This window comes from Bactrocera dorsalis, chromosome 1, assembly GCF_023373825.1.
Source record: "Bactrocera dorsalis isolate Fly_Bdor chromosome 1, ASM2337382v1, whole genome shotgun sequence".
Classification (NCBI taxonomy): domain Eukaryota; kingdom Metazoa; phylum Arthropoda; class Insecta; order Diptera; family Tephritidae; genus Bactrocera; species Bactrocera dorsalis.
This window is the reverse complement of record NC_064303.1, coordinates 68,740,168-68,767,724: the sequence shown is the minus strand read 5'-3', so window position 1 is coordinate 68,767,724 and position 27,557 is coordinate 68,740,168. Positions and strand designations below refer to the sequence as shown.

General features: G+C 36.3%; 2 protein-coding genes across 4 annotated transcripts in view; both read left to right on the top strand.

Moving 5' to 3' along the window:
* The first annotated feature begins 690 nt into the window (after positions 1-690).
* The window catches only part of LOC105222787 (TBC1 domain family member 16), a 32,525-nt gene continuing 5,658 nt past the window's right edge, over positions 691-27,557 (top strand). The window contains exon 1 of the mRNA XM_049462519.1: positions 691-1,706. Within this exon, the coding sequence (XP_049318476.1) occupies positions 804-1,706 (903 nt within the window). The 5' untranslated portion in view covers positions 691-803. The remainder of the gene's footprint in view (positions 1,707-27,557) is intronic.
* Positions 6,396-7,699, top strand: LOC109579264 (putative nuclease HARBI1). 3 transcript variants are annotated; one of them, XM_049445964.1, is made up of 3 exons: positions 6,396-6,581; positions 6,652-7,060; positions 7,122-7,699. In XM_049445964.1, the coding sequence occupies exons 1-3, from the start codon at positions 6,463-6,465 to the stop codon at positions 7,650-7,652; spliced, it is 1,059 nt and encodes a 352-aa protein (XP_049301921.1). In that variant the 5' UTR covers positions 6,396-6,462; the 3' UTR covers positions 7,653-7,699. The 3 variants fall into 3 exon arrangements, with proteins under 3 accessions (XP_049301921.1, XP_049301920.1, XP_049301922.1); XM_049445963.1 differs by having other exon boundaries at positions 6,634-7,060; XM_049445965.1 differs by having other exon boundaries at positions 6,396-6,585.

Sequence of the window (27,557 nt, the reverse complement as noted above, 5' to 3'; positions counted from 1 at the left end):
ATCATTTGGACCATTGGTAAAATTTAATTCTATTGCGTGCAGCAACCAAATAATGGAGTATGTTTTAAATTATTAAAGTTAAATAGTGTACATTTAATTGAAATATTTGTTATAGATTATGCATTTTATTTTGATTTTATTATTAAATAAAGAGAAATAATAAAAAAAACTGAGTTTTATTTAAAAGAATTTAATTTGCTAGAAGTAAAAATGGGTAACAGATAATCTTGTTACTGCTTGTTCTTCCTAACATGCTTATATGTTAAAGGTAACAAACTGATAACGAAAATAATAACACTAACAGATATTCGGGTAACAAATACTTTTTGTTATCCATAACACATGGGTAAGCTAAGCGCTAACAAAATAATTTGTTACCCGTAACATGCTGTGAAGAGATTTGCTAACAAATGTGTGTATTCTGTTAGAACAAGGCAGCATGCGATATTTGCCATTGGTTAGAGCGAGATAACCATTGAACATCAAATATCTATGTGTTACTTTTTTCCCACTCTCTGAACAAAAGTAACAAATATTTTAACGAATGCAAAAGTGAACAATAACAATTCGCTTACACGTTTGCTAACAGCTACCCGTGTTGCAGGGATGTTCAATATATATCGCAAACTTAGTTCGTGTCAATATATATTGAACGTGTAGCTGTCCTCAATAAGTTGAGGTATCGAACTTTTTTAAAAGTTTAGTCTAGTATTACGGCATTTATGAAAAGTTAGGCAGGTTCAGAGTAATAAATATTTTAACGGTCGGGTTTTAAATAATATAGGAGAATCAGATCGCCAAAAATGTCGATTGTAAATATTATCAAGAGAGCATCAAATCGTATTTTGGGGGTGGATAAATCTATTGAAAAAATCGATATTTATGAGGACAACGAAGTTTTGTTTTGCAAAAATAATGTCTGCATACACCCACCAATTTCTATACGACATGAATCCGAATTGATTCACTATCCAGGTTATTTGACTGTTACATCTAAAACTTTCGTTGATCAATTTAATAAAGCAAGTCGTTCGACATTGTTGCTCACGTGGATCCCCAATTCTTCACTGTGTAAATCGAAGTCAGAAGAAAAAAAATTCTATCAAAACTTACAATGCGAGGTAGTTGATACGAATGGAACCCAACCAGTAGACGATATAGCTATTCCAAATGGATTTAGAAATGAAACAATTATTAAGAGCGAAGAGAAAAGTGAAATAGATGGCTCTAATGTTGATATACAAGAGCTTAAAAATGAGTTACAGCCTCTCCTAGGAGAGCAGTTTAATTCAATTCGTGATATTAATGTTTTGCTGAACAGAAGTCACATTACATCAGTTAATATAACAATTTCCAACCCACATATTGAAAACATCAATGTAAAGGATTCGATAAACAGTGTTGTAACCGATATAAATAAGTTATATCTCAATAGTGAATATTATATTTCCGATGATATTGATTTTTATAATGCGACTTCGAGTATATTATCCGTTAAACACAAGCCAAAGTCATATGTAGAATATTCAGTTACTCGAAAAAAAACATATTATCGGAGATTTTCAGTCGATCTGAGTCAAATGCGTTCATTGCGCTTGTTTTTCAATGACGATAATTGTACTTCTGGGCAACTGGTAATTTCGTCAAGAGAGTCGCAGTATAAAATACTTCACTTTCATCATGGTGGTTTGGATCATTTAGCGCAGGTAATATCTCTTCTTTTACCAGGAAATTTCCGATATTCTCGTACGTTAATACTATCGTAAGTGCTTAACACATTTCCTTTCACATACCGTATACGCACTGTGCTGAGATATAGATCTGCCGATTTCGGGTTTAAATGGCTATGTACGGATAAAGGAGGTCCTCCAGATCAAGAAAATATATATACATATAAGTAGTTGCTGCTGACTTTTTTGAGATATTGGTATTTAAAGTTCACCTATTTAAAACGCGTGCTTCTCTGATTCAGAATGAGGGGAAACTTTATATACCATCCCACGATTTCAGCGTTAAAAGTGGTATGGTTGGATAGGGCTGAAATAAGAAAATATATAATTGTTGCCGCCGCAAACTTATAGTTTTCGAGATATTTGCATTTAATGTTGAAAATTTTGCAAATTTTATCTTGCAATTTCTCGATTGTTGACAAATAATTAGTGTTGCCATAATTACACATTTATCAAACGAATAAAAATGAATATAAAAACTCAAACGCAGGAGACAAATACCATCTGAAATAAATTTTCCATTTTAATAAAAAAAGTTTTAAGGCTTAAATATATGTACATATATTTAATTGCATCTAATAATTTCACAAAGGGATCGTGATGATTATTTGCAATATTTTTTCTCCAAATATATTCAAAAATCAAATTGGAAAAATCCTCGCTATTATTATAATTGTCCTTAATAAAAAAACGTTTAATTACGCGCCCCTGGGACTCGATGCGTTGAGTTTGCGTCCCGTCCTCGGCAACGAACGGATTATCGGGGTCGCTGTGATTAACGCGTCGGTGCTCATACCCGTGACTGGCCAGACAGTCGTATGCCCTCCAGCAATCGGTACATATAATACTGCCTTTTGCCACGTGCTTCTCTATCAAAGGTATGAGCACCTCAGCAGACCTGACATTACCGGGACATACCTCGGGTCGGCTTTAGTATACGATCCCACGATTTCAGGGTTAAAAGTGGTATGGTTGGATAGAGCTGATGCTCCAGATTAAGAAAATATATAATTGTTGCCGCCGCAAACTTATAGTTTCCGAGATATTTCCATTTAAAGTTGAAAATTTTGCAAATTTTATCTTGCAATTTCTCGATTGCTAGTAGTTATTTAATTCATATTATGCCTTTTTTATGCACTTATACTTCATTACATTGTTTCTACATATTTATTTTTTAGTAATTATTTAGTTATTTGCTTAAAATAAGCATTTTATATTTTACACAATTTTCATTCCATGCACAATAACAAAAGTATTCCGTGTTGACAGATAATAAGTGTTGCCATAATTACACATTTATCAAACGAATAAAAATGAATAAAAAATAGGACTATACCCCAAATACATAAATCATTGCCCTTTTTCTTGATATATCAAGATTTTTGATACACCCCGGTGTTGGATCGACCATGGTTATTTTTTTTAAGCGCGGCCGAAGGCCGCCAACGCGAAAAGGAGTTTTACTTAAAAAAAACTTGATACACCCCGGTGTTGGATCGGCCAGGGTTTTTTTTTTTGAAGCGCGGCCGAAGGCCGCCAACGCGAAAAGGAGTTTTAATTAAAAAAAAAACTTGATACACCCCGGTGTTGGATTGGCCAGGGTTATTTTTTTTGAAGCGCGGCCGAAGGCCGCCAACGCGAAAAGGAGTTTTACTTAAAAGAAACCTGATACACCCCGGTGTTGGATCGGCCGGGGTTATTTTTTTGAAGCGCGGCCGAAGGCCGCCAACGCGAAAAGGAGCTTTACTTAAAAAAAACTTGATACACCCCGGTGTTGGATCGGTCAGGGTTATTTTTTTGAAGCGCGGCCGAAGGCCGCCAACGCGAAAAGGAGTTTTACTTAAAAAAAACTTGATACACCCCGGTGTTGGATCGGCCAGGGTTATTTTTTTGAAGCGCGGCCGAAGGCCGCCAACGCGAAAAGGAGTTTTAATTAAAAACAAACTTGATACACCCCGGTGTTGGATTGGCCAGGGTTATTTTTTTTGAAGCGCGGCCGAAGGCCGCCAATAAAGCCTTAAAAATTTTCTTATTACAATGGAAAATTTATTTCAGATAGTATTTGTTTTCTGCGTTTGAGTTTTTATATCCATTCTTATTCGTTTGATATATGTGTAATTATGGCAACACTTAATATCTGTAAACACGGAATACTTTTGTTATTGTGCATGGAATGAAAATTGTGTAAAATATAAAATGCTTATTTTAAGCAAATAACTAAATAATTACTAAAAAATAAATATGTAGAAACAATGTAATGAAGTATAAGTGCATAAAAAAAGCATAATATGAATTAAATAACTACTAGCAATCGAGAAATTGCAAGATAAAATTTGCAAAATTTTCAACTTTAAATGGAAATATCTCGGAAACTATAAGTTTGCGGCGGCAACAATTATATATTTTCTTAATCTGGAGCATCAGCCCTATCCAACCATACCACTTTTAACCCTGAAATCGTGGGATCGTATACTAAAGTTTCCCCCATACCTCCATCCTAAGGTCGTCACTCCCATCCTCAACCATCCCAAGAACCCAGCGGCCCTCGACTCTCCGCCCTAAAATAAGAAAAGATATATTAATTACATAAAAAAAATATATTTTTATTTTTACCTTTGTTGTATTTGCTCTTCCCAAATTTGCATTCGTCTATTCGAACAGTTTTACCAGGGCCACCAATTTTACCTACCGCTACCTGATGGTCAACTAATTATACCAGTCACATATTGTAGCGCTAGATAAAACTGGTTCCCTGATAAAACTGTTTTTCCTCACTTCCGCATGTGACCAATGAGATGCATACGCATACATTAGATAAAATACCTGCGGAAGTGGGATTTTGACGTTGCCGAACCAGGTATCGCTCGACCTGCCAGCGCACTTCGGTTCCGACAACCCCCTTTCCGACATCGGAACACCCCAACAGTGCTACTTTTATTTAACGACAGCGTCATTGGCACTCAAATAGGATTTGGAAAGAATTATAGGATGTTTTTTGCAATACGGTAATGCTGCGTTTGTTAGTCGTCTGAGTTTGTCGAATGATTACGTTTCTAGCTGATTGGAGTTCCTCTGCAGATAAGTTTACAGTTTGATGATTTCTTTGTTTTTTTTTTTTTCAAACCGTAATATATATGCCATAACCCTTTGTATTTTCAACTAACTAGAGTATCTGCTAGTTAAATTATCCATAAATTCGTTCTGATCCTTTGATGTTAACAATATTCTTGCTGAGTCGTTTTTTTTAACTTCTGGCCATTGACTTTCAGATAATTTCAGCCATTTTGGTCCATACCACCAAATGTCTAAATTTGATATTTTTCCACAGAAATACCTTTTGATGCAAGGTCTGTTGGGTTGTCTTTAGAGCTAACATGTTTCCACTTCACTTTAGAAGTAAGCATTTTGATGTCATCAATTCGGTTTCTTATAAATTTGTCTTTACTTTTTTAATTTTCAATCCAGAGTTATAGTTGAATCATTCCATGCATAAATTGCTTGGCATTGAAAAGACCTTCATTGAGTGAGAATTTATTCATTCTTATTTTTATTTAGTATTTTCCTTACTTATATACAAATTTTAAAACTATCTTAAATAACTAAATATATGTGTATGTGTGTATGTTTATATGTATTGCAGCATAATGTTTATTGCTGCTTGACATGGGGATCTCTTCTGTAAATTTATGGAAGGCATACACACATACATTAGTTGGTTGATTGAGTTGGGCTAGAAATTGCCCTTGTCGCTACACACGACACAACTTTTAATACAATTTTGAGGCCAACTTCATTTTGAATATTCACTTCGTTGCTTAAACATGAGCTCGGAAGATGTTGCTTTACTTATTACATATGACGCGCTCTCTTCGACAGCCGAAATAAAATGGCGAAATCGTTTGAAATCGCACGACCAACCCAAACACTATCACATAACCAACTTCACAAAATATCAAAAAATTTTGATTTTCATCCAACCAGTTAATTCAACTCATACAACTGCCCCATATACGTAGCAATCAGTTGTTCAATTCGTTGAAGTTGATACAATAATTGGTGCATGTAGTCCTTGCTTTAAGACTTGTGTCCCCATGCATTTTTATTACTATTAGATGTGCATTGCGTGTAAATGCATTATGTATATATGTACGTATGTATGTATGTATATTAATATATAAATAGATATTTCTATTTAGTAGAATTTCGGCTTTGCTGATGAGTAAGCATGTTCAATGATATTTGAACACTGAGGCTTACATTTTGTGATATATTCGCGTTTATAAATTCAAAAATTTATGTAAATAATACATGGTATTTTACAATGTTTAACTAAATTTGTTGACTTTGTATATTGAAGTACAAAATTTAAAGTTGTGAAAAATTGAAATGAGTTCACATTTCACTTTTATTTTGTTATTTTTTAGCTAAATTTATTAATTTAAATTAACTCATAGCAGAAAATGTTAGAGTGTTCACAATTATGAGAAAAACCAGCGTTGCCTCATCTTAAAAACCAGTGATAAATATAATATTCAGGCAGGTTCTGGAATCCGAGTGAAAGTGAATATGAAAATAAACCTAAATCCGAGTGAATTTGGATTTGGTGTTCTGAAATCCGAACTTTTTGTTCATTTTAGAATTCGTTTTTCATTCACCGCAAAAATTAACTTAACAGCTGACAGCTGTCAATTTACCCAAAATAAATAATAAATTTTTGAAGAAAAATCGCAAAATGAGTGCTTTAACTGCGTTTGCCACTATTTATACGGAAATGGCGGATCATGCAGAAGCAGCTCTTAATAGAAGGATACTGCGAGACCATTCAAATCCATTTGATGTGACTGAGTTGGCGTAAGTACGTATTTATTTGTATTTAGTCCAATTATAATCAAATATTCCATAGCTTTGTGTCCAACTACAGGATCAACAAAGACGCTTTCCTAATGCTGCTAAACGTTGTGGACAAATACATAAAGCACACGTCAATTCCAGTGCAATTACACCTCGCGGCAACACTAAGATTCTTAGCAGAAGGTGGTTTCCAAAAGGCTGTTGGCAAGGATAGTTGCATTTCATTGGGGCGCAGCACGGTAGCAAAAGTTACAGCAAGGGTATTGGAAATTTTGGAAAGGTACTTATGCCCGCAGTGGATTCAATTAAGTATGACCGAAAGTGAGCTGACTAAATCGAAACAGCATTTTCAACGAAGTTTTGGTATACCTGGAGTAATTGGTTGTGTAGACGGAACGCATATACAATTATGTAAGCCGCATAAATATCATAGCCTTTTTTACAATCGGAAAGGATACTTTAGCATTAACGCAATGATTGTAAGCCATTTAATCAAATTTATTATAAAACAAGCTTTATCAGTTAAACATTTTTTTGCAGATATGCGACCATAATATGGTTATAAAGGCAGTTGATGCCCGACGCTCTGGATCAAGTCATGACTCTTTAATATGGAGTATGAGTAGAGCTCATGACTATTACCAACGGTGCTACGATAACGGAGAACGTGGATCATGGCTTCTAGGCGATGCTGGATATGCACTTCAGCCTTTTTTGCTAACGCCTATTAGAGATCCACTTGTTGGCACAGCGCTGCATACATTTAACCAAAAGCATTCTTCGGCACGCAATGTCGTTGAGAGAACAATAGGGGTGCTAAAAAGCAGGCTTAGATGCTTAGCACGCCCTCTTCAATACCAACCAAAAAAGGTGGTACAAATAACAAATGTTTGCTGCGCGTTACATAATGTTTGCAAACACTACAAAGTACAGGAGTTATTTTCTGTTGACACTGAAGTCGAGAGAATGGAACCTGCAGTTGCTGAGGGAGTATTAAATGATGCCACACTGGATACTGAAGCCATAACATTAAGAGAGAATATAGCCACTCATCTTCATACAATTTCCTGAAAGTTTAAAGCACCGAAGTAAATAAAACAAACTCAAATTTAAAGACACTTTAAAGTGTCATTTATTTTAATATCAATATTAAAGCTAAAATTAAAATAATTATAAATTCACTAATTTCAAAAAACTCAAAACAATTAATACAAAATTGTACATGAATTAATTAAATACAGGTACGGTCATAAGGTAAGTTATTATTGTAAAAAACATCGCTGTGTTTATACTTTTTAAAAAACTATAAAAGAGGAAATTATGGAGTTAATTACTGTTTGGTTTGCACTGGTATTTAGAATACATTTTCAGCTCAGCCAATTTCTCCATTTCGAAATGGTGTCTTTTGTTCTCCTCAGTGAAGTCTTTTACTCTTTCACAAAGGCATTGAATGCTAGTGTTGATTTCCTTTGTGGCCTCAATATTTTCTTGCAACCCATCTACAATACTTTTCAAGGCACCTGTCTGCTCACCGATATTATTCCTTAAGTGGTCGGTTACCATAGGCTCACGTCTTCGGAATCGAGCAGAACTGCTTGTAGATGGGAGGTTGTCATCATCGCTGGAAATCTCTGGAGGCACATCGCAATTTTCAGAAGGGACACCAAAGTCTGCTGTGCTGGGAATACCTTCCACCATGGTATATATACCACATAATTGGGCTATTGTGTCTTCAGTTGGAGTGAGGATGTGCTTGTTGAATGGCCCTCCTCCTGTTGCCCTCACTTCTAAGTTGTTGTGTGCAACTTTTTTCCTTATGAAGGCCTCCCAATCCATCCAAACCTATTGAAATATTATTTCAAATTAAGAAAAATTAGCTAAAATATAAAAAAAAATTATTTGCTTACCTTTTTCCAACCAGAAATATCTTTCTGTGGTGGACCATGCAGATTTAATTCTGTCACCACCTCTTTCCATAGGGCATCAACTTTTACTTTGTCACCCTTAACAAAGCCTCGAGCGATGTCTTTATGCGACTCCATGAAGTGGACAAGGATCGCTTCCTGCTCCGTATTCTTATGTTTACCCCTATAAAAATAATATTTAACTTTAATTGCTTGTTACAGTTTTAAAACAAAATATTTAAATCTCTATTTATTCCAATAATCAAGCGTTTTTATTTACTTACATATTTGCTCGCACCAAATTCACAATTTCGAACTGAAGTGAATGCTAACCGACATTTTTATTGTGAATTCGTTTTCCAGAACATGCGTATTCACTCGGAATTCATTTTAGAAAAAATGTGGAATTGAAATTGTGAAAGTGAAACACGAGAACACCAAATGTCGGATTGAAAACGAATTTGCTAGATATTCACTCGGAAGTGAATTCCAGAACCTGCCTGATTATATATACTAGCTGACCCGGCAAACTTCGTTGTGCCCAAAATAGATTTTTTTTTCATTTCAAAAATTAAAACGGTATTGGTTTTAATGGAATATGAACGATTTTTCCTAATTTCATTGTGGATACTTTAAATACCGCCTTTTTTGTCCTTGACAAATTCACAATATTGAAAAATAGTGAAGAAAAAATTATTGCTGATTTTTTTGAACTGTTTTTGATAAAAAAATAAAATAAAAAAAAAAGATATACAGGCAGGTTCTGCAATTTACTTCCGAGTGAAATTTTGTGGAAAATACTTTCTGCACCTAATTTGACAAAATTTTTATAAATTTTACTCGGAAGTGAATTGCCAGAACCTGCCTGATAAACATTTTTTTCGAGAGTACATTAATGCTTTTTGAATTTAATTGCTTGAAAAATGCTACTCTTTTCAATAGCGCTGACATATCGCGTCCAGGATTTGTTGACAATTTAATAAAATTAAGTTTGTACTATTCTCATTCAATTTTATTAGTTTTAATCGAGTCTCGAAAATATATAATTTTAGTACATATTTAGTTTAGGGCTGCACGGTACACGATATTTTTGGTTTTCTGTTCCGCGGCGTAAATAAACAGTGAGGAAGGTTTTCCAACACGGGAACACGCCACATAGAGCTGGCCATGTGAAAAGCAAGACATTTCTAAATTTATGCCGCATACTTCCAGCGACTGCCCTTGTGACTTGTTTATTGTCATCGCAAATGCAAGTTTCACTATGAACTGCAAACGTCTGAATTGGAATGGCAAATCTCTTGAAGTTAATGGAATTCGAGGAAGTAAGCATTCCTCTCCCTTGAACGGGCCTTTCAAAATGCTTGGTCACAATCAGTCGAGTACCATTGCACTGTTTGGGAGCATGAAGATTCCGTAGCATAATAACTACAGACCCAACTTTGAGACGCAAATTATGAGGCGGCATTCCAGGCGGCATCAAAGAGTTTAAGAACTCCACTGGGTAATTTACTACCTCGTCTTCATTTTCAACGCGATCGATTGATTTATATGACCGCAGTTCTCCCGGAATTTGATTTTGAATCGTCCAATTCAAGTCGTTGACATCCATATTTTTTGCTGCTAAAATTGCGCGCGTGCTTAACCAATCGTAGTTACCATAATTTTGAGCAATATTTGGATATACACTACTGATTAGTACATATTTATTAGATGTGAATTGGCAAATCGTAGTTGGAATCGATATTAATCAACTGCAAGGATCTATCGGAACTTATCCATTTCCGATTCGCAGCAGCTCTTTTGAAAAAACCTCCGCACTTCTATCGTTTTGCAGCAAAACTCGCATATTCATGGTCAATGAAATGGTTTTAACAAACCTCCACAAATGCGATGACTTCAGACATGCGTTTAGCTCATCCGCCGCTGTTCTGTCTCAACTTTAACGTACATATCTGTTGAAATAACCGTCCATACTTCAGTAAGTGGTTGTCCTAGTTTTGGCGAATCATCATTCGATATGCGTAAAACTTCATTGAACTTACTTTTTTATTTGTCTCGACACCTAAAAGGTTTAATTACCTACATATATGAAGTAGCAAACAAAATTTTTTTTTTTACTAACCATTCACCGGATTTATCATCTTATATCCTAAGTGATATCCGTCTTCTCCACGGCAGAACATGAGCGGATATTGCATTGCGTCGTAAGACCGATGTGTCTCACTTATCCGTTTTAGTGCGTTTTGATTTCTACGTTCGATAACAATATCACGCGACTGCAAATTTTCTCCAACAACAACAATTGATATTTCGCTAACTGTAGGTGCATTATATTGTCTTTCATGTGTCCCTGTTGGTCTTTTGTCCGCTTGTATGATTATACTATCATCATACGTTCCAACGAAATCGTAAACAGTTTAATGAGGCCATTGTGTTCGTGTAACATTTGCTCTCTTTTCGTTGTATTGAAGATAGCACAACGCCGATTTACTTCATCATGTGAATCTCCCAGAAAGTAAATTTGGAGATATTTGTGTTCTTGATCTGGATACGGCAACAGCGATCCAGCGAGATGAAAAATTTGCCCATGAACCTGTATAAATGGAGGAAAGCTCTGTTGTTTCTGTCGAATATTGTTTGGCAAAAATACCTTAAACGTTGGATTGCAGTTTTGTTCATTTATAATTTCACCGCCAAACGACGTCATTTGAAAACAATCGTTGTACATTTTAGTGTGCTTTAAGAAATGGCTCGAGTGAGGAGATTCACCGTAAAGCAGCTGGAACAATGGCTGTGGTTGTGGACGCAATTCCGGCAAATTAACCTTTCCCCCGGCGCAACATAACCCTGACGGTTCATTTTTAAATTTGACTGCATTGCAATATTGACAAACTACTGACATCTGACCAATTTGAACAGATGCGCTATATTGAATGTTTGGATCATATCGAAAGCCTGCCCATTCAATGTTCACAAAAGAAAAATGTTGCCGCTGTTGTCGTCGAATAATCGCATGTTGTGATCTTACTTCATCATTTTGGCGAGCACGAACTTCCCTTCTTCTCGGTCGTTGTTGCTGATTGTGAACTTCCCTTCTTCTCAATCGTTCTTGCTGATTGTATGTTTGGTTGACATCTTCTAACTGGTGCGTGCTATTCTCCAGCAGTCTATTTCGTGGTGATACCCTCTCAATAACACTTTCCCTTTGACGTGCTCTGCTATTTCGTGTTCTCCTTGCGGCCTGGGAACTCCGAGAAGTGTTACCATACGTACTGATTCTTGGCATCGTAACAAATATCTAATTGTAAATGATCATTCATTTGCATAAAGTTCATATAAGGTTTTACGAACCAATAACTTACCTTTGAAAACTCCAAAAATGAATGAATTATACTAAGGAAGCAGATCAATTGAATGATAAATTCCAATGTACATAAATGGGTATTCACCAACACGCTAAATCACTTTCGCTAAATAACTCACTTTTTAAAACAAAATATATCAAAATATCAGTAAAGCAAGGCGCATTTTTATTGCCCTCTAAATTTTGCGTGTTCGATTGCAAAGCAAAATTGACGTTTAATTTAATTTGTGTTTGTTTCATAAAACTGCCATTTCCATAAACCAAAAATAGCACGTAACACAACCAAAATTACGATATAACCGCTACTGTCATCGATAAATAAACAAAAATAGCAAGAAACAACCAAAATTTTGTGCTAGGTGGAAAATGAGATAAATATATGGTGGATTAACAACCTAAATAATTAAAGATTGTATGGGAGGTACCCCGCCCCCTTTTTCGATAACGCCAAGTTTTATGGGTGAGAATGGTGTTGTTTCCTATAGCTCTATACCAATTTTTCCAACCTTAAACAGTTTTGAAGATATTCACCTTGAAAAATTCAGTTTGTATGGGAGGTGCCACGCCCCCTTTTCCGATTACCCCTTCTTTTATGTGTAAGAAGGCTTTTGATACCATATAGGTCTATATTTTCAGGTCCCTACCTTGAACCCTTTCAGATATTTTGCTTAACAAATTTAGTTTGTATGGGAGGTACCACGCCCCCTTATTCGATAGCCCCCGGTTTTATAGGTGAGAGTGGTGTTGTTATCCTGTAGCTCTGTACCAATTTTCATGTTCCTACCTTAAACACTTTTGAAGATACTCGACTTGAAAAATTCAATTTGTATGAGAGGTGCCACGTCCCCTTAATATTTTGTTCTGATTTTAAGACGTGACCTGCGCGTGGTAATAACAAACAAATCCCCCAAAGGAAGTATTTCATTTGGTTCAGCCGTTTTCGAGTTTTAGCGTTACAACTATACACCATTTCATTTTTATATATATAAAGGGTGATTTTTTAAGAGCTTGATAACTTTTTAAAAAAAAAAAAACGCATAAAATTTGCAAAATCTCATCGGTTCTTTATTTGAAACGTTAGATTGGTTCATGACATTTACTTTTTGAAGACAATTTCATTTAAATGTTGACCGCGGCTGCGTCTTAGGTGGTCCATTCGGAAAGTCCAATTTTGGGCAACTTTTTCGAGCATTTCGGCCGGAATAGCCCGAATTTCTTCGGAAATGTTGTCTTCCAAAGCTGGAATAGTTGCTGGCTTATTTCTGTAGACTTTAGACTTGACGTAGCCCCACAAAAAATAGTCTAAAGGCGTTAAATCGCATGATCTTGGTGGCCAACTTACGGGTCCATTTCTTGAGATGAATTGTTGTCCGAAGTTTTCCCTCAAAATGGCCATAGAATCGCGAGCTGTGTGGCATGTAGCGCCATCTTGTTGAAACCACATGTCAACCAAGTTCAGTTCTTCCATTTTTGGCAACAAAAAGTTTGTTAGCATCGAACGATAGCGATCGCCATTCACCGTAACGTTGCGTCCAACAGCATCTTTGAAAAAATACGGTCCAATGATTCCACCAGCGTACAAACCACACCAAACAGTGCATTTTTCGGGATGCATGGGCAGTTCTTGAACGGCTTCTGGTTGCTCTTCACCCCAAATGCGGCAATTTTGCTTATTTACGTAGCCATTCAACCAGAAATGAGCCTCATCGCTGAACAAAACACGCGCGCGAAACACATTTCGAACCGAACACTGATTTTGGTAATAAAATTCAATGATTTGCAAGCGTTGCTCGTTAGTAAGTCTATTCATGATGAAATGTCAAAGCATACTGAGCATCTTTCTCTTTGACACCATGTCTGAAATCCCACGTGATCTGTCAAATACTAATGCATGAAAATCCTAACCTCAAAAAAATCACCCGTTAGATATGATAAGGATGACGAGAAAAGTTGAAATCAGGTTGACTCTCTGTCTGTCCGTCCGTTCGTACGTGCAAGCTATAACTGGAGTAAAAATTAAGATATTTCGATGAAACTTGGTATGTGGGTTGTTTAATACAAAAAAAATTACGAGTTCGTAGATGGGTGTAACGGACAACTGACACGCACACAAATCGCCATTAACCGAAAACATATGTATAAAGCAATATGTTAACATATAAAGCTGTAATTTGGTACACAGGATCGCAGTAGAAGGGGGCAACTGTGAGCAAAATTTTTTGAAAAAGTATATCTTCTAAGCCACTAAAGCTACAACTACCAAATTCGCCCAGCACGAATACTAACAAAATTCGTACCGGTAGTGTGAAAATGGATGAAGTCGGATGACAACTCTGCTCCCTCACCATATAACCGTACCATTTATTTAGCGCGATAAATCAATAACTAAATGCACCGGAAAGGTAAAAGTTTACCGCAGGCATGGAATGACAAGGTTTTATAGAGGCCGGGGAAAATTGGACAGTAGGACAATAACTCTTTAACGCTCTTGCTACACAACGATAAAATGTCTAAAAGTTAATTACGTGTACATGCCTTCCTTAAATGTAGAAAAAACGCTTTCATTTATTTTCTACAGAACGTTTATTATTGTGTTACATGTTCTTTTACTTGCCAGTACACTAATCGGGAAGCAAATGTTATAACGGAATTAAAAGAAAATAAGAGAACGTGGTTTACTCATAACAGCGACTCTTTATGCCTAAAATAGATAAATTTTAGCGGAAACTTTACTTAATATAACTAATATCAACATTTTTGAGCATCCGGCTGATTTTACTCTATATGATTAGTAGTTTAGTAAATCAAGTGTGAATAGTATGTGGTATTGGAAAAAATAGATAAAATATTCTATATACCACATATAATGGTTTTCGTTTTTCTAACAAACCTTATGCTTATGTCAGTAGAGGATCTATATATATTATATGTAGATTTAAAATTGCTTGGATTTCGATCCTCAGGTTGACGTTTTACCCCATAAAGCATTTCCCTGGGCTTGATTATTGTGTTTGTGGATAAAAGATAAATAATAAATGGAAAATGAATTCATCTGAAACTAATAATGTAAGTAATATTTCATGAAAAAACAAATATGTATATTAATTTGTTTAAACATCTTTATTTTAGGGCAAAATTAAACGTGTCCGCTGCAATCCAACAAGAAGGTGGACGGTGCCAGAAGAAAATTCGCTTATGGACTTTCTATCTGAAGATTCCCAATTTAAAGTGTGTTTTTCGTTTAAATATAAAATATGTATGTAAATTAACTTAATATTTGAATGTAAATGTTTTACAGAAGCCGTCTGCTTAATCATATTATAAACGTTTTTGTGAAGAATACAAAATTCAAATGGAATGGAAGTTGGTGCGAACAAAGGTTAGAAATCTGCGAATTAGTTAGAATAAGGTCAAAAATGGGAAGACTCGACGGGAGCATGTAGCATGGATACCATTAAAGGTTAGTGCTTTCAGGTTTTAATTTGTCAATTTACTTTAATAATTAATAATCCAAGGTACCTTATTAAAAATGTGTAGCCCGTATTACAATTTGAGCCATTCTTGGGAGCAGGGTATGTGATTGCTCCATAATAGATAGATACGATGACGAAAGACGCTATTGCTGTTGAGGGAGATATAGAAACTCCAACACCAGTAGTATCTGAGTTTGAAGAGAATGCACAAAATGCAGAATACATTTTAAGTCCGAGACTTAATGTCAATCCAGGTGATAGCACAAGCCGCAAAGGTATATATAGTCGAACAGGCGTCTCGTAAATTATGAAAGTTCATAAGGGTTCAAAAACAAAAGTTGGAGGCAGATTGTGCCGCCAGGAATTGGGAGCTGAGTTGATTTAAAAGAAAAATTTCAGCTTAAGAAAAAATGTCCGAAAGTCAAGGAAAGTATAAAATTCTTGAACTTGAAATGAAGGAGCGATTAGCTATGGCTGAAGAAAATGGGACTCAAGTTTTCCATATAAAAAATTGTCAACTTTATGAGGTAAATTTTTCGACATACCTTTTGTATAAACATTTTTCACTTGCATACGGACATATATTAAATAAAATTTCTCCGATTTGCTAAAAAAGAATATTAACATATATTTTTATTCAGGGTTTTTTCGAACTTGTTGTAAATAAATAATTAAATCTATTCTAAATGAAATAGTTGTTAACAAATTGTATTTATTGAATAAAACTGTATATAAAAATACGATTCTTTAGAAATCATGAACATTATGCAAAAAAAAAATAATAATAATACGTTAAACTTTTATGAAAACGGCGTTCTAGTTCTTTGCAAGCATATGTTCTTAAGACACTAAATGCTTGGTTGATTCTGAATGAAATTTAATCGACTACATCTAAGATTTGTTGAAGGCAAAAAATTGGTGCAGAGTTCAATATTGTTTTTATGAACTTCGTTGTTTGAACTCATGCAGAATACAACAAACCATCATCCATTTATTACACTCTTTTTTGTTTTCCATACTAGTTAAGTTAGAGAACTTTTCTTTTAATGTTTCGAAACAATGTTCAGTGCGCACACGGTATTTAGAAAATAACTTATTTAACTTGTCCTTTTCTTGTCTGGAATATTCTATATACTATTTTGCCTAAATGGTGTTCCTTCAATGGATATGCTATCCATTGCGAAGTTGAAAAAAATCGATTCGGATATTGAAAGCCAACTTTCGGAAAAAATTTTCGCATCATGAACACTTCCCGGGTAACCGAATGTGTTATACGTAACCGATGATCACCGATTACTTGCATTTCGACAAAATATTAGCGATTACGAGAAAAAAGATTTCATGATTCCTACTAGGTTCCTCGGCCAATCTAATTTTGGAAGAATCAATATAGTTTGGATGTCCAGACATTTCATTTATTCTAAAGTTATCCTCGATCTCCTCCTGTTGATCATCAGCACCTAAAACAAACATAATTTTTAAATAAAATTTGTACAATAAATTTTTGATACTTTCTTCCATTGTGGGAATTTCTTCAGCATATCTTTCACAAATTGCACCTATTAACTTCTCTTTTTCACTTTTTTTTATTTTCATTTCTATTATTTTAAATCAGGAGTGTTGTGGAATCTGATAGTTGTCGGAATCAGAATTGAAACCGATCAAAAAAAGCAGTAGATGTCATGAATTCAGATATTATTGGTTTGATATTCGAAACAGAATTTGTATCGGTTTTGGGTGTCACGGAAACCAATTTTATCGGTTTTGCTGTCAGAAACAAATCAAGATTTGAAATGTAAGTTAAGAAATCAAATTATTTTATTATTTGGAATTAATTTATCTTTACTTCTATAGGGGAAAACATAAGCATAAAACACAAAATGTCTCAATTATTAAATTAAAAAAAAAAAATGATATTTAAGTGGGGAGCCTGCATTAGAGGCTTGAAATCGATTTTTTGGGGCATTTGTCGGACGACGAGCAGTATGCAGAACACAATTTCTATTGGAAAAAAAAATTCAAAAAGATTACTTTTTGTTAATACCTTATGTTCTATGTAGTTAAACTAAGAAAATTTCCAAAAAAAAGTGTAAAATTCTAAAAAAATTTAAAATTTGAAAAAAATGGTTTTTGGCCAAACAAATTTAACATTATGTTGTTTAAACATAGGTTCAAACTTAACTTTTCTTAGTTTTTTTTGGTTAAGATAATAAACTTTGCCCCAATTCCATACGACGTCTATCCTGCGCTTATATATCTGCTTCTAAAGCAGGCACCCCTCTTAAAGAAAATTTACAAAGCGCAATTTAACACCCAAATGCGTTTTTATTCATTTGATAAATGTTATCTCTTAAAATCTTTCTTTAATTTGGAACTCATTAAAAACTTTAGTACGATTGCTTCCAAATGTATTCATTTGCTAGTTTCGTCACATTAGTAGACAGCTGATTCGAATATTGGTTTTGCGTATGTACGAAAAGACAAAATCCAATCAGATTTTGTGACACCATTGAAAATCAGAATTGGTTTGCAATTCTGACAGCTAAGCAATTCTGTCTTGGATTCCACAACACCCCTGAATATTATATTTAGTTACTAGCAACCCGCCCCGGCTTCGCACGGAAATAAAATATAAGGCCTATGTCACTCACTGAAAAAATGATTAAAATCGATCCCGTAGTTTTGATTTATTCATTACTGCCCTTCTTCTCCGGTACCACATCCTGTGAGTATTGTGCACTCTATTTTGAAAGTTTTCAGTGATTTTACCAGCAAGCCAGCGTGCCATTGCAAAGTTTAGGTGGATTCAGGTTTCTTAATAAAATAACAGGACAACCTACTTTCAACGCCATTTTGTGAAGAGGGAGTCCAGATGGGTTCAAAGAGTTTAGAAATTCTGTAGGAAAATGAACAGCTTCTTCCAAATCGAGAACAGTATCGACCGAGTAGTATATTTTCGTCGGCGCATCAACCTTTGAAAGAATCAAGTTATTTACTTTACCTACTTGTTCGTTAGTTGGTGACAGAATAGCTCTTTATTTAAACCAAGATATTGTCTTATAACTTTTGTTATCAATGTCAGGATAGACATTGTTGACTAACTCTTGGATGTTGTCTATCAAAACACATAGGTTTTCTAGGTTAATCCTTCCCTCACTTTGGGTTAATTCTCCATTGCCAACTTTTAGCAGCATCTCTGGAAATAGCCTGTTCTCACGAAATGACGAAACCCTCATATTAGTTTTAAGCTCTAATTTATTGACATGTGACCAAAAATTATTATTATTCTTTATTGCTTGGTATATACGCCTCAAGCTGCTAGCATTTTTAGATTGCAGTTCTATTATCTGATCAAATTTTTTCAATATATCTCATTTTTTTATCTTCCTCATCTAAAAATCTTTTTAAGCGATCTGCTGTACTCTCAATTGCCTTCTAGATACGCTAGCATTTATTTCGGGTTGCCCTTGTGACGTGGAGGGTATATCGTCGGCATCTTGTTGTCTATTGGATGCATTATAACTTGAGTTTATATTTTGTTGCTCTGACGATGAGGAAGACAAATCTACATTCACCCCTGCAATTGTAATATTTAAATTTTCATTGACGGGTTGGGTGCCAAGAGCAACACCTGGTATGCCTTCTATAGTTTGAGAAATGCCACAAAGACGCAAAATAGTTTCTTCGGTTGGAGTGAGCTGATATTTAGAAAATGGGCCACATCCTGTTGCTCGACTCTCAATTTTGTTGTGAGCTAATTTTCTTTTGATTTCGCTCTTCCACTCAGTTATAACCTATAGAAATAAGTTTGTTTTAATTGCAGTTTAATTTTGACTGAAATTTACTTACCTTTTTCCACCGTTCCGTTTACATCTTTGTGTGGAGGACCTGAAGCATTAAGCGATTCCTGCCATAACGATTCTATTGTCGGTTTATTGTGTTTCGTAAACCCTCTTAAGATATCTGGATTTTTTTCCATAAATTCAATTATGATCGTATTTTGCGTTCTATTCTTATGTTTTCCCCTACAAAAATTAAGTTAATTACTTCGTTAGAATATAATAAATAAATTCCTTAACTTACATTTTTTCTCAACCGTCTAACAACACACAGAAATATAAACTGAATATTCAAATCTGCTAGCGATTATCTTCTTGTTTTATTTCTGATAGCAAAACCGATAAAATTGGTTTCGATGACACCCAAAACCGATACAAATTCTGTTTCGAACATCAAATCAATAATATCTGAATTCATGACACCTACTGCTTTTTTTGATCGGTTTCAATTCCGATTCCGACAACTATCAGATTCCACAACACCCCCGAATTACATGGAATTCAGTACGGTAATAACGACATGAATTGAAAATACATACATACATACGTCCGAAATTTAATGATGCGAGAGATTCGTACATATGTACTTACATACATGTGTACGTACCGAGTTCTTTCACCATACGATCTAATTCAACACGAATGAGGTGGGATGAGATTCCCACATAACTTCTAATATTTCATTCGGTTGACAGCGAACAAACACACAAACAGTTTTTTTTGGAAAAAGTAGTGCTCTTGTTTAAACAATTTTGGTTAAATAAGAAATGAATCAACTATTTTTTTGATGCAGAACGAAAGTAAATATTTCAAAGTTTAACTTCAAGTAAGTTTCATTTTAATCGGTGGATTATTTTATGATGTATGGCTATGTAAACAAAAAATGTATGGTTTTTTACCACATTTTGTCCGAGTGCCACGCCCCCTTAATATATTTCTTTACATTATAATGACATAAACCTTCCTCTTCAAACAATCTATCTATTAAAAAAAACGGCATCAAAATCAACTGCTTAGTTTTCAAGATTTAAACATTTAAGGGGACATAAGGACAGAAAAAGTGACTTTGTTTTATAATATGTAGTGATTTTACATGGTGCGTTCCCAAGTAAACGCTTTCCTTTCAGGGGCAAATGAATTTTTCCGTAAAGAAAGAAGTCGCACGGTGCCATATCAGGTGAATACGGGGAGTGGAATGGTTAAAATGTGATTCTTGGTCAAATAATCGGTCACATGATGTCCTTCGAATGTTAGATTCTGAGCAATTTTTGGTCGTCAGTCAATTTGTGCGGAACAAACCGTGCACACACCTTTCGTAAGCCCAAATGTTCTGTCAAAAGTCGATAGATCGATGTTCAGTTCCATTTCCATGAATTTCAATGATGATTTCGGCTGATCTTTGATGAATTCACGTACAGTTTCGATGGAATTTCCGGTGATCACGGATTTTGATTGGCCCACATGTTGATCGTCATTTATGTCCTCCACTTTGAAAACGTTGAAACCACTCGTGCACTCTGCTACGGGATAGGCAATCATCGCCATAAACTTGTTTCATCAATCGAAATGTTTCGGTAAAAGTTTTATCAATTTTAAAACAAAATTTAATGTTGGCTCTTTGTTCGAAGTTCATTTTCGCACCGATAACTCAAACATACTGACACTTAAAACGCAATAACTTCACTTCCAATCAATGAAATGTCATGAAATTCTCTCTGCACAATAGTGATGGGCGTGTTGTGACTTTTAAGGAACACTGCTACTTGTGACTGTGACTTTGTAGTAGCAGTGATTTTAAACTGTGACTGTGACTAGAATAAAAATTGTAACAGACATAGGCCAATAAAGTAGAACAAAATTGTTTTTATTTTTTCATTTAGGTACAATGTACATATTTATTAGAATAAACAGAAGTTAACATAGTAAATTCATTTTTAGAAAATCACCAAATACAAAGTATATACATAAAAGATAAAATTAAATAGTGTTTAAAATATTTACATTAAATGGAAAAGAAGGGCAAAATGTCACATTTTGCGAAAACAGCATCCACTTCTTTAAAAAATTGCCACACATAACTCATTTTGGTTCTTTTTGACACAGACATCTTTAATTTTTATTAAGTATAAGTAAACTGATTTGTAACAGTTTCGTACAAAAATTAATGTAAATGGTTCGTTATTTTTTAAGACGCACATTTTTAAAGTCGCACTAAATATATTCTCTGAAGGTTTTTTTCAATATAAGGATACTCAATAGAAGCTATTTAAAGTAAACGAAAACATACTTTTAAAAAAATTTCGTTACTTATAAAATACTTTTTATAAGTTTTTTTAAATTACTATATAAATTGATGCACTTTGAAGATTAAAAGTTTTATAATTGGCTTTACTAAAGCATTGAGGTTTCTGTAATCAATTTAACTTGTACATGAATATTACCCGTTTAAAGATAAATTAACTTTTTATATGTTAACCAATTTATACTTATCTAAAATTGAAGAAAATTCATAGCTTTAATGAGTATGAATTCATCACAGTCGCAATTTTTCATATAATACTATGAATGCTATTTTGTCACAGTCGCAATTTTTCATATGATACTGTGACTGCTCCTTTGTCACAGTTGCAATTTTTTATATTCCGCGATGAATGCTATTTTGTCACAGTCGCAATTTTTCATATGAAACTGTGACTGCTACTTTGTCACAGTCGCAATTTTTCATATGATACTGTAAATGCTATTTTGTCACAGTCGCAATTTTTCATGTGATACTGTGACTGCTACTTTGTTCGTTAATTCCTGTCACTGCTACTTTAGGAAACTTGTCACAGCTGTGACCAGTGATTTTTAAGTAGCAGTGACAAAGTCACAGGTACTCAAATATTTGCCATCTCTACTGGACAATCGATAAAGATAGCAGATTCTAACGCACCAATCGACATATAGATGACGCCACCAGGGGCGCTAGATACAAAAGGTCCTGTTTACTTTGGAACACTACTTGTATTTAACTAAACCAATAGTACGACTTGTGCATAATTTTTCGCATATTTTCGGTAAGATTTTTTTTTTATAATTACAAAACTACTATTAGAGTATTGGCTAATTTGAAAGATTACTGGGTTTCGGTCATTTGATTGGCCCATCTCTAGAAGTTAAGATAGCTACTTCTTCGTTACAATGCTGTAGCAATCTTGCACTATGTACTGTTGCATTTTTTAATATTTCTGCGTTAACCGAGTTTACGCCTAGATCACGCTCTATATTAGCACATCAACAATACCAAGGCGCTTTGAGAATCAGTCTTAGTACTTGGTCAAACCAAGAAAATAATTTTACAATTTTACCATTTTACCAATTTTTTCTAAATTTCAACTTTCAATAACAAAAAAAAATGAATTTTGTCGAAATGTTTATATCACGGGGTATGCGTCTGGTCCCCTTCCTAATGAATTGCTAATTTTCAAAATCGGAGATTTTTCGAATTTTTCATGGCCCACTTAATGTGGTTTGACCCTACTTTGGTTTGAAATAGTTGGATGACTTTCTCATTGTTTGCGTTAGTACATCCCCAGAGTTATGCACCATAGTTCCATATCGGTCGAAGTATTTGTTTATAGATAAGTAGTTTATTTTCGATGGATAAAATTGATTTGTTACCGATTAACCAATTATAATTTTTGAGTCGCATATCCAGCTCCTTACGTTTGTTTTTTACGTGAACTTTCCACCGTAGCTTAGAGTCAAGCGTCATTCCTAAGTATTTAGCGGAATTAAAGTACGATATACATACGTGCACCGCCCATGAAAATTGGTAAGTGCTGCATATTGTTGTATGTGCAGGAAAAGATACGTAGAACCCTAAACTGGAAAGCAAAATTTAACTTTACCAACAAGTTCATATTTATCAAAATATTAGAAATGCGATTATCTCAAAAACAAGAGCACATTGAATATTTTCATGAATAAGGTCGTAATATGGACATTTGGAAGCATCAAAATGTGCTAAAATATCAAGGGCGACGAAAAAAAAAAAGCTTTGTGACATCCCATTTCAAAATTTGTGATGTACAAACGTGAATTTTATAGGTAAACAAAAAATATTAAGCATTTATAAACACAATTTTTGTTTTTAATACTTAAGTTGTAACGAAGCTTTTTACTGACCCTGCTTCTTACAAGTATAACTTGCTGAGGTATACTCGCCGTGTCCAGGGTTCGTTACAATAAATTTGTAAACATTGGGGCTCTTCTGCGAATCGTACTTTATTTTATTTTATATTATAATTTTAATCAAAGTTACAAAATTGTCTCCCGCGTTATAGTTTCAGCTTTACAACATGTTAAAGATTTTCATTTGGATGCAATTTATATAGCTACAAATGTCCCAGGAAGGAGTGCATTTAACAGAGTTGAACGACGCATGGGTCCTCTTAGTCGCGAACTTACTAGTGTACTATTAAATCATGATGATTTTAGGTCACATCTTGATTTAAGTAATCGAACTACTGACTTAGATCTAGAAAAACGAAACTTTGAAAGTGCGGGCAATGTGTTGGCTGACATTTGGAGCAAGTTAGTCATTGATAATTTTCCAGTCGTTGCTGAATGTGTTGCACCAACTGTTACTGGACCGGATATTGAACAGACTATGATGTTGGAGGATGGAGTCATGTGTAGAAGTTCACGCAAGTGAGGAAAGTTCTCTGATCGCTATTCACTTGGGAGTGGCCAGAAACGATTCTTTTACATATGACTCAAACAGCTCACGACTTCCGGTCTTTGACCAAGTATCCTCTGGGTAGCCTAAGAACATCCGTTTGAAGGCCAGCTAAAGTGAGAAGGCGAAATATCCCCTCCGCAGGGTTGTGCGCTGGTTTTGGGACCCGCCACGTATATGGTGCAGAGCCTTGGACGATGACAACAACCGATGAGTCGACGTTGCGAGTTTTCGAGAGAAAAGTTCTGCGAAAGATTTATGTTCCTTTGCGCGATGGCCACGGCGAATATCGCATTCGATGGAACGATGAGCTGTACGAGATATACGACGACATTGACATAGTTCAGCGAATTAAAAGACAGCGGCTACGCTGGCTAGGTCATGTTGTCCGGATGGATGAAAACACTCCAACTCTGAAAGTATTCGACGCAGTACCCGCCGCGGGAAGCAGAGGAAGAGGAAGAACGTCTTGCCCTCGTTCACTGCCAGACCCATTTGCGTTGCTTCCTTGTTCAGTCTGGAGAAAGCAGAACTAACGGCGCGGGTGTTGAGACCGATGATATCAATATCATCGGCATACGCCAGCAGCTGTACACTCTTATAAAAGATTGTACCTGCTCGATTAAGTTCTGCAGCTCGAACTATTTTCTCCAGCAGCAGATTGAAGAAATCGCACGATAGGGAGTCGCCTTGTCTGAAACCTCGTTTGGTATCGAACGGCTCGGAGAGGTCCTTCCCGATCCTGACGGAGCTTTTGGTCCCGCTCAATGTCAGTTTACACAGCCGTATTAGTTTTGCGGGGATACCAAATTCAGACATCGCGGCATAAAGGCAGCTCCTTTTCGTACTGTCGAAAGCAGCTTTAAAATCGACGAAGAGGTGATGTGTGTCGATTCTCCTTTCACGGGTCTTTTCCAAGATTTGGCGCATGGTGAATATCTGGTCGGTTGTTGATTTACCAGGTCTGAAGCCACACTGATAAGGTCCAATCAGTTTGTTGACGGTGGGCTTTAATCTTTCACACAATACGCTCGATAGAACCTTATACGCGATATTAAGGAGGCTAATCCCACGGTAGTTGGCGCAGATTGTGGGGTCTCCTTTTTTATGGATTGGGCATAGCACACTTAAATTCCAATCGTTGGGCATGCTTTCGTCCGACCATATTTTACAAAGAAGCTGATGCATGCTCCTTATCAGTTCTTCGCCGCCGTGTTTGAATAGCTCGGCTGGCAATTCATCCGCCCCCGCCGCTTTGTTGTTCTTCAGGCGGGTAATTGCTATTCGAACTTCTTCTTGGTCGGGCAATGGAACGTCTTTTCCATCGTCATCGATTGGGGAATCGGGTTCGTCTTCTCCTGGCGTTGTGTGTTCACTGCCATTCAGCAGGCTGGAGAAGTGTTCCCTCCATAATTTAAGTATGCTCTGGGCATCGGTGACTAGATCACCTTGGGGGGTTCTACATGAGTATGCTCCGGTCTTGAAACCTTCTGTAAGCCGCCGCATCTTTTGGTAGAATTTTCGAGCATTACCCCTGTCGGCCAGCTTATCAAGCTCTTCGTACTCACGCATTTCGACCTCTTTCTTTTTCTGTCTACAAATGCGTCTCGCTTCCCTCTTCAACTCTCGGTATCTATCCCATCCCGCAGGTGTTGTGGTCGATCGTAACGTTGCGAGGTAGGCAGCCTGTTTTCTCTCCGCTGCGACACGGCACTCCTCGTCGTACCAGCTGTTCTTTTGCACCTTCCGAAAACCAATGGTTTCGGTTGCAGCTGTACATAAGGAGTTTGAAATGCCGTCCCACAGTTCCCTTATACCGAGTTGTTGACGAGTGTTCTCAGAGAGCAGGAGTGCCAGCCGAGTAGAAAATCGTTCGGCTGTCTGTTGTGATTGCAGCTTCTCGACGTCGAACCTTCCTTGTGTTTGTTGGCGTGCGTTTTTTGCTGCACAGAGGCGGGTGCGAATCTTAGCTGCAACAAGATAGTGGTCCGAGTCGATGTTAGGACCTCGGAGCGCACGCACATCTAAAACACTGGAGACGTGTCTTCCGTCTATCACAACATGATCGATCTGGTTGGTAGTTTTTCGATCCGGAGACAGCCAGGTAGCTTGATGAATCTTCTTATGCTGGAATCTAGTACTACAGATAACCATATTTCGGGCCCCGGCGAAGTCGATCAGCCTCAACCCATTTGGGGATGTTTCCTCGTGGAGGCTGAATTTACCGACCGTAGTGCCAAAGATACCTTCTTTGCCCACCCTGGCGTTGAAGTCGCCAAGCACGATTTTGACATCGTGGCGGGGGCAGCTCTCATAAGCGAGCTCCAAGCGCTCATAAAAGTCATCTTTGGTCACATCGTCCTTCTCTTCCGTCGGGGCGTGGGCGCAAATCAGCGATATGTTGAAGAACCTCGCTTTGATGCGGATTGTGGCTAGACGTTCATTCACCGGAGTGAATGATAGTACTCGGCGACGGAGTCCCTCTCCCACCACGAATCCAACACCAAACTTGCGCTCCTTTATATGGCCACTGTAGTAAATGCCACAAGGACCTACTCGTCTTTGTCCTTGTCCCGTCCATCGCATTTCTTGGACGGCGGTGATGTCAGCCTTTATTTTCACGAGGACATCAACCAGCTGGGCAGCGGCACCTTCCCAATTAAGGGACCGGACATTCCAGGTGCATGCCCTCAATTCGTAGTCCTTATTTCGTTTTCCATGGTCGTCATCAAAAGGGGGGTCTCTCATCCGAGGCTGGTTGTTGCTATTCGCTGGGGTTGTTGTTTTACGTGGCGGGTCCCAAACCCAGCGCACAACCCTATGTAGGGGATATTTCGCCTTCTCACGTTAGCTCGCCTTCAAACGGATGTTCTTAGGCTACCCAGAGGATACTTGGTCAAAGACCGGAAGTCGTGAGCTGTTTGAGTCATATGTAAAAGAATCGTTTCTGGCCACTCCCAAGTGAATGGCGATCAGAGAACTTTCCTCACTTGCGTGAACTTCTACATATGACTCCATCCTCCAACATCATAGTCTGTTCAATATCCGGTCCAGTAACAGTTGGTGCAACACATTCAGCAACGACTGGAAAATTATCAATGACTAACTTGCTCCAAATGTCAGCCAACACATTGCCCGCACTTTCAAAGTTTCGTTTTTCTAGATCTAAGTCAGTAGTTCGATTACTCCATTATTACTACATATATTAAATCTCCAAGCATCATCCCATCTGAAACAAGTTCCATATGATAGTTATTGCCCTAGTGTCCAGTCATACTTGTTTCAAAGATCGTGTAGCATATGTGGCCTATATTTTTCTTCATATTAAGCCACCAATCAACACAAACAATCACATAAAAAACAAGAGCTTTTACCTATCGCGAAAATTCGTTCTCAAAGAATTGCGGCGAGACGAAAAGATCTTCCTGACATCCAAATTCAGAACGAAAACGAAGTGCCTGATTTACCAGTAGTAAATGATATAAAGGAGTGGGTCAAAAGTCCGTGGACACAAGATGATTAAGTTTTGTATTTTTAACAAGCTGTCCGATAAATAACCGACCTCAACGTGAAGCCAGCGGCACATCTGAAAAAAAAGTTTCTACTTCAAATTGTGCATATTATAATAGCTACTCGCCAAAATTTCAGAAATTTATCTTGCGCAATTATCTGT

Excerpts from the sequence above, each read along its gene's own strand:
- LOC109579264 (XM_049445963.1), top strand. The coding sequence starts at position 6,463 with ATGAGTGCTTTAACTGCGTTTGCCACTATTTATACGGAAATGGCGGAT. Across the intron at positions 6,582-6,633 it reads TTTGATGTGACTGAGTTGGC|CTTTGTGTCCAACTACAGGA; the intron begins GTAAGTACGTAT and ends AATATTCCATAG. Across the intron at positions 7,061-7,121 it reads TTAGCATTAACGCAATGATT|ATATGCGACCATAATATGGT; the intron begins GTAAGCCATTTA and ends ATTTTTTTGCAG.